The 14,638-nt window shown below is 37.5% G+C and overlaps 1 protein-coding gene across 2 annotated transcripts in view; it reads left to right on the top strand.

Annotated features, from left to right (window-relative positions):
- The window catches only part of TNKS (tankyrase), a gene marked incomplete at both ends in the record, with an annotated part of 101,791 nt that overhangs the window by 74,036 nt on the left and 13,117 nt on the right, over nt 1–14,638 (top strand). For both annotated transcript variants that reach the window (XM_079534994.1, XM_079534993.1), the window contains 7 exons: nt 484–575; nt 653–731; nt 6,626–6,797; nt 8,517–8,596; nt 9,545–9,690; nt 10,808–10,973; nt 14,192–14,411. In XM_079534994.1, the coding sequence (XP_079391120.1) occupies nt 484–575; nt 653–731; nt 6,626–6,797; nt 8,517–8,596; nt 9,545–9,690; nt 10,808–10,973; nt 14,192–14,411 (955 nt within the window). The remainder of the gene's footprint in view (nt 1–483; nt 576–652; nt 732–6,625; nt 6,798–8,516; nt 8,597–9,544; nt 9,691–10,807; nt 10,974–14,191; nt 14,412–14,638) is intronic.

Raw genomic sequence — 14,638 nt, 5'->3', positions numbered from 1 at the left:
TATTTTGTGATAAATGTGGTGGTGGTGCTAGTTGAGATATTATTTCTACATTATGAACATTTATTCATCATCTGAGATTGAGGATTTGCCATCAAATCCTTTGTATTTTAAAAATAAATCTCAATTATAGAAATAATACTATATGATTTTTACCACGTTTTTCTTTTTTCCTATTTGATCATAGAAACCTTCTGGCCAGGGCTCACCTGTTTTCACTTTCTTCTGCATTTTTCTCCATAAAAATGTTCTGTTGTTGGTCAGTTGTTTTGCTGGACTTGATAGGTACTACATGAAACCTGCGTCTTTCTCATAGCAGGAGAAAAGGCTCAGTATGTTACTTGTTCAGGCAGAGATACCACAAATTTTGTTCGTAAATTGTGTAGTCTGATGTTTAGCAGAATAATTAGGACATGAAATGATGGATCTCAAAGTTTTCTGCCATCTGTGTTGTTGAAATAGTGCTTTATATTTAATTCTTTGCAGCACTGTGCTGTGGCCGCTGTGCATCCCAAGCGGAAGCAAGTTACAGAACTGTTGCTCAGGAAAGGAGCCAACGTTAATGAGAAAAACAAAGAGTACGTTTCTGAAATTTTTACTTTTTCAAAGGACTCTGTCATAGGAGGGTAAAAATAATATCTCTTTCTTGGTCTAGTTTCATGACACCTTTGCATGTAGCGGCCGAGAAAGCTCATAATGATGTCATGGAAGTTCTGCATAAGCATGGAGCAAAGGTAAATATGTCCAAATAAATTTTATGGGAGAAGGCAAGAGGGGAGATTGTATCAGTTAAATACAGTGTTAGTTTTCATTATAGCTGTTGCCTTTTATTCTGTATGTCTTATGCTTTTCATGTCAGTCTTGAACGATGTTTATCTTAAATCAGTACAGCATGTTCAGGAATCCCATATGGAAACTAAGTCTTTTCTCCAAATAACTTAATACAGGATTTAGGAGTTCATCTAACTCATTTTTAATGAATCTTATTGTTCAGTTGTAATAAATGTGCTCATGTAGTTGACTTTTGTTGCCTTCTCTTGACAACTTGAAAATATCAAATACAGGAGTTTGCTAATGCTGGATGTGGTAGTCTAATGCAAGTCATTGTTTAGCACTTGCTTCCTTCTGCCTTTCTTGATTGTTCTGGCATCCCATTTAGCCTTGACTGATGCTTAACAATGTAATTTGTGAGCCTATGTTGAAGAGTATGTGCAGCAAGTTATTAGATAAAGGCAGAGGAAAGTACAGAGTTCTTTGTTTAGTTTGTTTTCTTGCATCTTTCAGAAGTATTTCAGAATTAATCTTTATTTGAGTTTCAGTTGATTCAGTAGAGGACTGAGTGATCTTGATGAAGGATTTACAGTTATTTAAAGAATTGCTCTGAGTGGTATTTTCCTGTGTTTTTTTTTGTTCTTCTGTGTTGGTTTTTTTCAATTGACAGTATGCAAATACAAGTGTAGTTATTAGCCTTGAAACTAATTCTTTCCTACTATTGTGTGATGTGTTTCCTATGTTATTCTCAGTAAATCCATTCACATTTGTGATCAGCAAAGCACTTAAACACTTGACAGGTGCCTACTCCTAATTAAAGTTACATGTATGCTTCCATACTGCACTGGATCAGGTCTCTCTTTCTGTGTCCTAAGTTGCTTAGCTGTAAAATGCAGTCACGGTTCTTAACAGAAGATAGATCATTAACGTTTATGAAGCTCTGTGAAGTTCCCAGATGGGTTATGCTCTCAACTCTTGGTCTTCCCTTCATAAGAGAATGGTCATTATCATCCTTATAACTCTTCTCATCACTAGCACCAGAGTGAATCTTGTAGCTCAGGCAGCAAAAATGGAATTTGCTTTCCTGCTACCATGTGTGATGACACTTCCGTATCTCCTGTGTAAATACCCAGCACAAACTGGGATTGTTTGCCTTTTTAATGTATTTGACACAGCAGTGCGCAGATCCTGCCTGTGGTCTTAAAATACACAGAGAATCTTGATTTTTTTTTTTTTATTATGTGTTTGTACTCATGCTCTGCAGCACAGTTCTTCTGTGCCAAGATCATTAATGAAAATATTAAATAAAATTATTGTGCAGCCAGTCACTGAAAAGGCTTTCCCCTTTCAGTACTTACAGTTCTTCAACCAATGTTTATTTTCTCATATTTTCATAGGAGTTTCTTGTTTGATCCTGTAACAAGTGCTCACTGAACTGTAGATGGTTGAGGCTTATCATATTTGCTTTAATTTGAAATCATTTATACTGTCAAAGGAGGATACTAGATGAGCTGCCTTAAAAATACTTTTGGAAAACAGTACTTAGAAACTAACAATTTGAAAAAGGTGAATAATTAGAGCAGAACTTTTCTCTTGAAATATGGTACCAAAAGGCAAATAGAACTGATTCACAGAAAAGCATCCAGCAGTGGACTTAGGAGGCAAAATCATGTAAAGCTTTGTGGTTTGAGAATCATTTGAGGTTGCTTCAGGAATGTAGAGAAAATCCTGTTATATTTTGCTGAAGAGTTGCTGTGTCAGACAGCAGAAGTGAGGTAATGTGAAATATGTGTGTTTGAATATGCTCTTTTGTTCTGGGAAGTGAGACAGAACATAATAAAGACTGTTTTAGGGAGTTTGTTTGGAATGAACAAGAAAATGTTGATGAACTAGAACTGAATTTAATTATCCTGATTTTTTTTTTTTTTTTTTTCATTGTGTTAACTTGATTTTTGAAGTTTGTCAGACCGATAAAAAGTGAAGGACCATTTGAATAACATGCACTTGATCTAGATTTATTTTGTGGAAATATTTGAGAACACTACTATTGCAGGAGTCAACTTACACCCACAAAATCATGTTGATGCCTTGCTGGCCCTTACTGAGGACACAAGTCTCTCACATCACTTGCACATTAGTCTGGTATACCCCACACAGTGTCCATTCTGAGTTCAGTGCCTATGCTTTCATTAGCTTGTTGAGCTTGCAGAAGTTGCACGCGACAAACTCAAAACGCTTTTGAGTAACTCGGATGCAGAATACATTTGTGGACGTGATGCTTAGGGATGTGGTTTAGTGATGGACTTGGTAGTGTTACTTCAAGTGCACTTGATCTTAAGGGTCTTTTCCAACATAAACAATTCCATGATTAGCTTTCCAGATTTTAGGTAGACACGTGCTTATTACGGGGAATAGTAAGCACTGGAAAAATAAATTTGCTTTCAGAAATGGAGTACGTTTTGGATCATGATAGCTAACAACACAAAAAACTAACTGTGTAGTCTTTTGTGTAGTTCATCTTTTCTTACTCATTAGGTAACCTAGCATAATAACACTAATATTAAGCTTTTATGCAAAATGGACATCTGTATAACAGATGTCTAGGTTGTTCACGAGCTTTCAGTGTGAAACTGGACCTTTTTCCTTTTCTCCCCTTGACATAGATTCACACCAATTTATAATGCTACACAAAGGGGAGAAAAAATAAAAAGGAATAGATTACAAATTGTCTTCAAATTAAATGCAGAAGAAGAGCAGTTAGAACTCTTCCATTGCAGGGAAGGGTGCTGTGCTGTCTGAGCATGGGTTCCATCCCAGATTCTTAGAATTTGTATCTTTTAGAAAGACCTCATAGAAAACTGCAGCTTGGAAGCTGTTGTGTTTTGTGCTGCTTGTAGTGTCAAGGAGTATGAAAGGTTCTAGAGCATTTGATAGCAAAGGAAAGCTGATACGCTTATGATGTCTTGCAGAAAAGGCTCCTGAACTGCTGCTGAGCTGCAACAACTGCTTGACAGCAAAAGGAATATTGAGTAGCTCTCTGGATGATGCTCTGAGTCACCATAGTTCAGGGAGGAAAAGTCTCTTGAAAATGGTTTCCTATCATCAGACACTGATTTATTGAACAAATATATAGGTAGAATGAGAGAAATGAAATAACAGAAGGAGTTGTATATGGGATATTCTGTGCACAATGATATCTTTCCATGAGAAGTCTTACTTGAAATTGCTTTTCATTTGATAACACCATTCCACTTTCATGTTGCAATTTGAGCGATGGAGTGACCGTATGCATATTAAATGGTGAAGAAGGCAGGTTCAGAGACAGTATGATGTGAAATAAAAGCTGTCCAATCAGTCACTTTCACTGACAAATCTGCAAGGAGATATAGTAATTAAGAACTACTACCTACTCATTCCGAAATACTTAAAAGGAGGATCAGTTGAATGCTTTTAATTTGTTTAGGGCAACTAGAACTATTTATCTTCTTGGCAAACAAATAAGACAGTACAGCTTGAATATTTTACATTTTGTCGAATAGAGCTTAAATTTCAGCTTTGAATTTCACAGAATATGTTAGGTTTTTAGACCTGATATTGAAGAGTGGCTAACCCAGATATGTATTTTACTAGGTTTGATTTTTGAGAGATTAACCTCTATTTGTATTTATTTCAGGAATTACAAATTTACAGTGGCATCTCTTGATTGTCAGATTCTTCATCTTGAAATAAATTCTGTTGCCTTCAACCTTAGTGGAATACATTCTTGAGTTTCTTTTGGGTTTGTTTTAGACAAATGCTGGGTGATTGGTGAGAGCAACTGTTTCACAGTGAACACATTCCCTTTAAAATTGCCCTGTAAAATAATTCTCAATTCGTGGAAGAATAGTTTCATTTGGTGCGTGCATTCCTCTTGGTCAGCTGCAGCCCTTTCTGTCCCAGAAGTGGGCATGCGTGTCTTCAGGAGGCTGCAGTTCTACCACAAGAGTTGATTGTTGACAAAGATAGTTATTTGGAGGTGAAAGGAGACCTGCATAAGACATGTGATATGGTGGATATGATGACTTTGCCAGTGTTCCTTTCAAGTGAATGTTAGCATTTTTTCCAGGTCACAGTTGCTATCAATTTGTGCAGTGTGGATGCCTTGCTGCTGTTCTTCCACAGGTTGTTCCGTACAGGAGTATTGAATATGGGAATCCAGTGTTACAGAAAATGCTAAATATGATTGTCTTTCCTGGCTAGTACAGTACTACCATCTACTTCTAGAATCCACAAGCCTCTTAGTTCTGTCTTTGCTACTAACTGTACGTATCTTGAGACTTGTGCTCCTGTCTGTGTCCTTATCTGTAGTAAAACGTATCTGATGTCCTGAAACAGATGAGGGTCATCACCAGAACAAAGTTATGGATTTGGGACATTCAGCATCTAGTTAATATTTATGAAGGCAGTAAGATTTTATTTAAAACAAAACTTTTAGGATAATCCCATGAGAGAGTCATCAGCTGAGCATGGTTAGAAGAAAGCAGAGCTGTTCTTCTGTACATCTTCCTAGGAGAGAGGTTTGTGATGTGAGAAATACCTGCTTTACCAGCCTGTAGAATTGTTAGAGATGTAAAAGGCTTTTAAACAATGTCAAAACTGTCTATCTTCTGTTCTTTCTGGTGTGTTGATGTTGTTGTACTGCAGATACTTGTATATTTTTTAACCCTCTCAAGTAATAGATACTTGCTGGGTAGTTACTTCACTCCGAATCAAATTTTAGTCTTAACCAAAATATTTTTCACTGGTTTTCATGGAAAGAAAAGTGGTAGGGCTTGAAGGCTGTGTTTTTGGTGATACAACCTAGCAAAACCTTTGCTGCCACCACAAAGATTTTAGTAATGTAAAAAGGCTGGTTTTTACAGTAACATGCAGTTCACAGCCTACTGTCCATAGGCTTTGAAATAGATAGCAGATTCTGAGTTAGTTGTAGAGAACACTTAGTAGTTATATATTTCATAGTGATTTAAAAAAAAAAAGCTGTTGGACATCTGCATTCAAAGTTTGTCATGAATGGTTGCTAGGTACGAAGTATCTTCTTGAAAGCTTATTTTCTATAGTTTTTTTTCTCCTCTTTTTAGAGCTCTTTATTATTCTCTTCCTTTCTCTGATAGTGAGCCCATGGCAATGCTTCCAGTGGTTCAGATTTTCTGTTAGATCTTCACAGACAGATAGGTTTCCATTATATCACACTCTTTGAAAGCAATACCTTTTCATCATTTTGCTTGATTTTGCCTTCTTATGCAGTCTTGTGTTGAATAGATTTACATCTACTTTAAGTTAATATTTCTGTAAAATTACAAAAAATGAGGATTTTGTATCTTTGTATCTGGCTTCTTCCCTTCCTCCTTCTCCCATAGTGTTCTTAATATGACATCTTTACTGTAATTATTGACTGTGAGTCATGTTAATTCTTCTTCAGAAGATGAAGTATGGTAGTTTAGTTGATTTGTTAATTATTTACCTCTTTCTATATGATAATTTTGTTTGTTGTTGTTTTTTCTTTTTGCAAATTCGCTTTGTTAAATTTTCAAAAACTTGATTGTTATTTCAGGTATGGTTTTGGGGATCTGTATTTTATGATAACCATGCATGCAAGTAATCTACCTTTTTTTAAAGACAAGAAAGCATCTGTAGTAAATGATTTTTACACTGGAATGTATATTTTATCGTTTGGTTTTGTTTAGTTGCCTCATAGAAGGATGGATTGATAAACTTGTATGCCAGGAGTTTCTTGATATTGCTCTTCCTGTTAAGGGCAGGGACAGGTGCAGGCTTTTAATTCTAAAAATGTTGTTTTACATTGCTGCTGATTTTTCAGATGAACGCACTGGACACACTTGGTCAAACAGCATTACACAGGGCTGCGTTAGCAGGGCACTTGCAAACCTGCCGACTCCTGCTGAATTATGGCTCTGATCCCTCCATCATCTCTTTACAAGGATTCACAGCTGCACAGATAGGAAATGAAGCAGTGCAACAGATTCTAAGTGGTAGGTAAAAATAAAAACTTGTGTATTTGAACTTTGGCTTCTCCCTATCTTTTACCATTGTGGATCTTATTTCTTTTTCAGTGCAAGAGACTTAGTGTAGTTTGCTCATTCCTCCCTTCTGCCATCTGCACACACATCTGCAGTATGTTCTGTATGGTATTTAGGAAACAGAAACCCATAGCTGCTCAATTCAGAGATTGCATGCAAAACAAGAATTGAAGAAAGCACTGCTGTTACTCACCTGAGATTGGAGTGCACAAACGGAAAAATATTGATAGTTAATAACCATTTCAATCTATTGCTTGTCCAACAGGGAAGGATTTTACTGTAAAAGTGCTTTGGATTCTGCTTAGATAACAATGTTTTGAGCATATGCATCATTTTATCCATGTCATTTTTTAATGTGTTGGAGTAGGAAGAATAATTGTAACAGTAGCTACTAAAGAGCAATTACCTTTCAGTGGGATTTGCATTTAGTCTTAAGAAGGCAGATTGATGTACCTGGGAGCTTCACTTCCTTCAGCACTTTAAAGTGTACCCACCCACTCTTGAGATGTAGTTTGCTGTTTGGATAGTGTTACCTGATTAAATTGTGCACGTGACTGTGTATATGTACGGAAGGGGAAGAATGATAGAGATAAATTTAAAAAAGTAAACACATCCTGTGATGATTTTTAAATTGTAAAGTTAGAAGTATTCAGGAAATATTCACTTCAGTTTGAATTATAAACTCACTTTCACAATGTCTACTCTATGAAACCTCGCTTCAGGTGTTATACTGTACATCTTTTCATTGGGAAGACTGCAGCTTTTCTCTTACAACTGTAAAGCTGTTCAAGACTGAAATATTCAAAAGCTTAAAAAAGCATATTAAAAGTTTTTGGCGTCAATAGCATAGTGTTGACATTTTCTGTGTTATTCAAAGCTAACAAGCAAACGCTGAAATTATTTACAAAATTACAATGTATTCATTCTTGTAAGATTGAGTTAGAGCTGTAAGAAAGCTCATCAAGAGATCTTTTTATTTTTCAAAAAAATTATTAGAAAATTCTGCTAGTTCTGCTTCTTTTAATGAATGAGATTTGTTTCTTTGCTTCACGCAGTCCTTTGGTATACTTGTGGAATTCATATTTCTCTTTCTTCTAGTAATTAGATTGTTTCTGATCTTGACTGTCTTGTGAAGACAAGGATAGGAGTCCAGAAAGGAGATTAAAGTAAAGCTAAGGAATGAAGCTTTGAATCCAGTGTAGTACTAAGTCTCATCTCATCCTCAGGATGCTGAGGTGGCAGTACTGTTGTGGGGAAAGTAAAAAACTTGAAGGTGAGCTGAAACCTCACACAGCCTTAGGTTGTAACTCATGTTGAAATGAGCATATTTAACTCTTAAGTGTACACTGGGGCCTCATTCAGTTTGCTTTGGAACTTCAGTGAGAGTTAGAATCCAGTTCAGAGAACACACAGATTTCTTGAATATAGAAATGTCATTCTTACCATATGCGGAATTAGCGAAGCCTTGAAATGGCAGAAATGGCAGAGTGATGTCAGCTGTAGAGCCCAGTCTGACTGATTCTTTACTCAGCTGTTTAGGCTCTTTGTATTTGAACATCACAATTCCATGGCATTTTTACAAATGCTAGCAGATGTATTTTCCCAGTTTGGAAAATGTTGAGCACGAGATAATGTAATTAATAATCCTAAAGCATATTTTTCTGTATGTAGAAAGTACACCTGTGCGTACATCTGATGTGGATTACCGGTTGTTAGAAGCATCCAAAGCTGGAGACTTGGAAACTGTGAAGGTAAATTTGAGCTTTTCATATTAATTTTTCACTTTATTGCTGTGCAATCCTTATGGAAGCCACTACACGTAAGGTTTGTGGAAGTAGTGTCCGGTGCATGGTAAGTCATAAAAAATGTGAAGGACAATTTCTTAATATTTTTTCTAGAAAGCTGGACATTGGGATGTGCTGCGGTGTTTCTCTGAGTTTGTGGTTGTTCATTCTCTGAGTCCTTCACACAGCCATATCTTTGTTGGAATCAGATGTGTTGTTTCATATACAGCCATATTCTTTAACAAGGCATGATTCAATCAGAAGGCAAGCAGATAAGTGTTAGAAGGTGAGATGTAGCATTTTAAGCTGTCCTTTTCTGAAATGAACAGTTATGCCATGAAATGCTGGCATCGCAGGAAGGCTTGGTCTTAGCTTTCGTGCAACCATACGACATTTGAGGTAAAATAGGCTGCAGATAGACCATCCTGCATGGTCACAGCTTGAGCTTCAATATATTAACATTAATATATATTAACACTCAGCAGCAGTTTTGTGTACCAACAACTCCTTTGACTGCTAAGCTCAATATTTCTAGATTTGTGAAGACAGCATGAGCTGGAAATGGTAGCTTGTCTGGAGAAACTTACATGAACTTGAACCTGGTGCTCGATGACTTAGAGGCTTGCCCTTTTGATGTGTTAGGATCATCTTCATACTGCTTCTGTCATTTAAGTCCTATTTGTTAAGAAAGTGCTTTCAGACATAAATTTAGATAAGTTATATTTTTGATTTTGCTTCTGTGGAAAATTTCCTAAAATCTAACTTCAAAAAATTGGTATATAATAATAAATTAACCAAATTTTGTATTGTGATGATTGATGAGGGGTAGGGTTTTTGTTTGCTTTGCTGATTTTCTTGCTTGGGGTGGGTTTGTTTTTTTCCAGTCTTTTAATAGGTCTTGATTTCCTTTCACAGCAACTTTGCAGCCCTCAGAATGTGAATTGTAGAGATTTGGAAGGCCGCCATTCAACACCGCTGCACTTTGCTGCAGGATATAACCGCGTGTCAGTGGTGGAGTATCTGTTGCACCATGGGGCAGACGTGCATGCCAAAGATAAAGGGTATATTTTCATCCTGTGATATACTCGTATTGGGTTTTATTACTGTGAGATTTCAACCTCCTCTCTTCGTTTTGATTTGAATTTCAACACAATTGTGATATTTTTTTCTTGTTAAAATTTTTTGTTTCTTCTTGGAAGGAAGGTAGAGGTTAGTGTTTAGGGACATGGTTCAGTGGACAGTAATGGTTAATGGTTGGATTGGATGATCTTAGAGGTCTTTTCCAATCTTAAATAATCTTATGATTCTTCCGCATTGTTTTTGTCATTAATTGTGTGGAGACAATAATTAAGTTGTGTTAAATATTAAGTTTATTAATATTTAATATTGATTAAGTTAAATATAACTTTCTGGCAAAGCCACAGTCTGACACACATCTGGCAATGTAATCCATGATCCTTCTCTTTCCCCTTTTGTCTATTTCAGAGATTTTACAGTGTTTAAAAACAGCCTCACAGTTATTTCAGGTGATCTAAAATTAGTTTGGAGTTATATGAGGTAAAATACCAGGGTTGTCTCTAACCATTGCTCTGGTTTGGTTAGATTTTATTATTAACTTATTTATTCAGTTAGATAAGATAAATCCTTTACAAATCTTATTATCTGATTTCTTGCAAAGTGACTGAGTGGAATAGTATGATTTTTTTGATCTTTCATTCTAATATATTGGATTCAGGGTGAGGGGTAATTCGTTTCCAGCTCTGAATTACCAATTTTCTCCTCAAAAGAAATATTTGGACATCTATCTGTGGGTGTGCAGTTGTTAAGAACTGTACTTCAAATTCATTGCTTAGTTTTGTACCTTTTCTGAAATTTTCATTCAACTATGCATAGTCAGATTGTAGCGATTCTTGCAACTGTTTTTTGCTGCTGCTAACAGCATTAAAGCCACTTCTAGCAAAAGCAACATTGATGTTTGTTAAGCATTTAGAAGCCTCCTCTATGAGATCTGAAGGACAAGGATGATGTTTGTTTCATTTAATAATAGGAAGGAAATAAAGCCATAGAAGTCTGAAAAATGTGGACTACTGTCCAGTGAATGCTTTATCTGTTGGAATTTTGTGTGATTGCATATTGGATTGCATTTTCTGTAGCTGTTAAAACTTTATCTTTGATTAGCGGCTTAGTTCCCTTGCACAACGCCTGTTCTTATGGACACTACGAAGTAGCTGAACTCTTAGTGAGGCATGGTGCTTCTGTCAATGTAGCAGACCTGTGGAAATTCACTCCTCTTCATGAAGCAGCAGCAAAAGGGAAATATGAAATCTGCAAACTGCTATTAAAAGTATGTGATCTAGAATTTTTGAATGTGTTTTTGAATATATGCTTTGTTTTTGTGTAAGATCGCGTTCAAACGTATTTGCATTGTGAATTCTTAATGGTGCCGTTCAGTCTATTTTCATCTTACAGTTGTCAGTGTATTGTGTAAAGTCTGTTCACTTACAGAGAATTGTTAGAATGGTTGCTTTTTCCAGTAGGTTTATTAGATTGGTCCAGCACGACCAGTTAATGCTATTAACCAAGTAGGACAAAACTCTCAATACTTGGGGGGGGGAAGAGGGGGAGAAAGAATATGTTTGGGAAAGGAGGGAAAAAAAGAAAGCCCACAGCAACCAAATGAACAGAAAACACCAGAAGTCCTTGCCTGTTCATCCCCTTCTGGAACAGTTTATGTGGTTTAGTAAATCTTTGTAAAAACATGCAAGAGTGTGTTACAGTTCAATAATTGCAGGTGGGGACTTATTGTGTCTGACAAGTGAAAAAAAAAAGTAATGAATTGTTAGATCAATGTATAATCTATCAAGATCCTGGAGGGAATGTGTATTAGTATCCTGTGGAATAAATATTCCTGATCAGAAGAAGCTGTAAAAGATGTGAGGTAATGCCAACATGTTTCCATGAGTTTGAGAGACTTCTTAACATAAGGTCATCTTGGGATGTTAGAAATGGGTTCTAGTGGATTTCTTACCAATACTATTTCGTATTATAGCCTTGTGATTTCTTGAAACACGGTGTTTAAAATATGAATAAGTAACAATGTGGATTTCTTAAAATTAAATTGTTCTTCCCCACGCACTTCTTTTCCTCTTGCAGCTGCAAAGCCCCAGTATAACAGAATAAGTGTAGAGTCTTGCCTATGGGGAGAAATAAGCACATGAATCGCTACAGGTTAGGGGATGACTGCTGGAGAGAATCTGCAGAGAAGGACCTGAGTGTTCTCATGGACAACAGGTTGGCCATGAGCCAGCTGTGTGCCCTTGTGGCCAAGATCATCTTTGGTATCCTGGAGTGTATTAAAAGGAGTATGGCCAGCACGCCATGCTCTCTGCCACATGAAGCCACATTTAGAATACTATGTCCATTTCTGGGCTCCCCAGCTCAAAAAACACAGGGATCTCCTTGAAGGTGTCCGGCAGAGGGCCACAAAGATGATAAAAGTACTGCAGCATATCCTTTATGAGGAGAGGCTGAGTAATGTGGCTCTGTTCAACCTGTGACAAAGAAGACTGAGGAGGGATCTGACTAATGTTTATACATATCTAAAGAGAGCTGGGAAGCAAATGGATGAGGTTAGGCTCTTCTCAGTGGTGCACAGTGACAGGACAAGGATCAGTGGCCTAAAACTTGCACATAGGAAGCTCCGTACAAGCACGTGGAAGAATTTTACAATAAGGGTGACAGAGCACAGGAACAGGTTGCCCAGAGAGATTCTGGAGTCTCCTTCCATGGAGATATTTTAAGGCCCATCTGGATGCCTACATGTGCAACCTATTGTAGGGAACCTGCTTTAGCAGAGGGTTGGTCTTGATGATATCTTGAGGTCCGTTATAACCTCTGCAATTCTGTGGTTCTGTGATATTTCTCACCTATCTCATCAACTATTTCACTTGATTACCAAATTAGTATTCAGATTCAGAGAGAGAGCACATCTTTTAAAACCTCAGCAGCAGCAAAAACTACAAGGTGTGCAGACATGGCTGTGGAGTAGACACAGTGATGACCATGTTAGTACCACCTGAATACAGGAGTTCAAGCTTTAAAAGCACTCATAATTGCTCAAGCAAAGCATTACTTTACAGGCACTGGAGATCTCTGGAATTTTCTGACCATTTAAGTGGGAATATAGCCATCTTTCATGTTCAACTTCAGAGGGTCTTGCCACAGGAAATACAGAAATGGTGAAATCTTTTTTAGAACTCACTCTTGCACAAGAATTGAATGCACCCTTAAGATGACGTGGTTTTGTAAAGATTTTGAGTGTCCATGGATACATGCTCATACTGCAGTTTACTCAGAGCTTCTCCTGCTGTGTGCCTCATGCCAAATGGCAGTGCTGTCAGTTCTGCTGAGCTGTAAATGTTGAGATTCATTTCTTCTGACTTGTGCTCTTTCTACCCTGTTTTGTGTAAAGAATGAAACAAAAACACGCAGACCTTTTAGAGTAACTTTCAAAGCCTTTCTTTAAAATGGCTCCTTTGTTTGTTTCTGTGATTTTGAAGGAGTCTGAGAAGTAGCTACCTCTTCACTTAGATATTTATTCTTGACAATGCTTGAATAGTTTGATTTTTGTGAGTTTAAACTTAAGGAATCTAAGGTTGTATCTGGGAAAGTCATTCCTGGTTTTGAAAAGCTTTTTGCCAAAACAAACAAACAAAAAAACCCCAAAAACTCTTTTCTCAAGAGTACTACAAATGCTGATCTGGTTCTGTGTAATTAGTGCTCTGTCTCTTTCTGTCCCTTTCTGCTTACTCTTTTCACCTTGAACGTTTTCTGTAATGCTCCTGAGTACAAGATGGTTCATTCCTTCTGCTCTTCCCATCCCCATCTCATTCTCTCTGGCTCACATTGGCACAGCATGTAGCCAGCATGACTGGTGAGAAATGCAAAGGTAGACTTGCTGGCAGGGATTCGATTGCTGATCGTTCTGAAGGAGCCAACCAAAGAACTAAAATGCCTACAGCTGCCTGTGCCCTATCTGTTTGATCTTTCCGTGACTGCTGGCAGTGTACAGAGAAAGAGCTGTCGTCCCACAGCATTGTTTATGGACACAACTCATGCTTTATGCTGTAGATGTTTGTTCCCCTGTTTATCCCATACTCCAGCAGTTTGTTCTTTTCTGTGATTGATTTGCATGTTTTATGAGCACAGGTATATTCCAGCAACATTTTAAATCCACTTTTCTGCTGTCTCACCGAATGTTTTCTTTACTGCTTGGCAGGACTTGTAAACAACTTCAGATTGTGCTGTTATGTAATAGAAAGTGTAGAAATGAATATTTTTATAGATCATATCTCCAAGAAATGTCTTTCAACAGCAGGGCTGTATTCAGTGAACCTGAGATCTTGGCTTCATTAGCCAAGATTGGCGTACTGTCCTTCTGGATTTATTTACTGTATACAACTGCACTGGCAAAATCCCTTGCTTCACCTGTGCTTCAAAATAGTGACATTTGTGTGCACTCTCTATGGTTTTGACATCAGCATTGCACTTTGGTCTTTGCAGCATGGGGCTGATCCAACAAAGAAGAATCGAGATGGGAACACTCCTCTAGATTTGGTGAAAGAAGGAGACACAGATATCCAGGACTTACTGCGCGGAGATGCTGCTTTGCTAGATGCTGCCAAGAAAGGGTGCCTGGCTCGAGTGCAGAAGCTGTGTACTCAAGAAAATATCAATTGCAGAGACACCCAGGGAAGAAATTCAACACCACTACATCTTGCAGGTGAGCGACTTAATGTGTTTCACAGAATGATTGAAGTTGAAAGGGACCTTTGGAAGTGATCTGCTAAACCCCTCAGCTCAAGAAGGAACCTAGGCCTGGTTGTCTGTAGCCACATCCAAGTGAGTTTTGAATATCTCCAAGGAGGGAGACTCCATAGCTTCTCTAGGCAACCTGTACCACTGCTTCATCACTTGCTAAGTAAAGTGCTCCCTGATGTTCACCAGGAA

This window comes from Tetrao urogallus (assembly GCF_951394365.1).
Source record: "Tetrao urogallus genome assembly, chromosome: 4".
NCBI classification, from domain to species: Eukaryota; Metazoa; Chordata; class Aves; order Galliformes; family Phasianidae; genus Tetrao; species Tetrao urogallus.
This window is presented reverse-complemented; position numbering and strand designations above follow the sequence as displayed.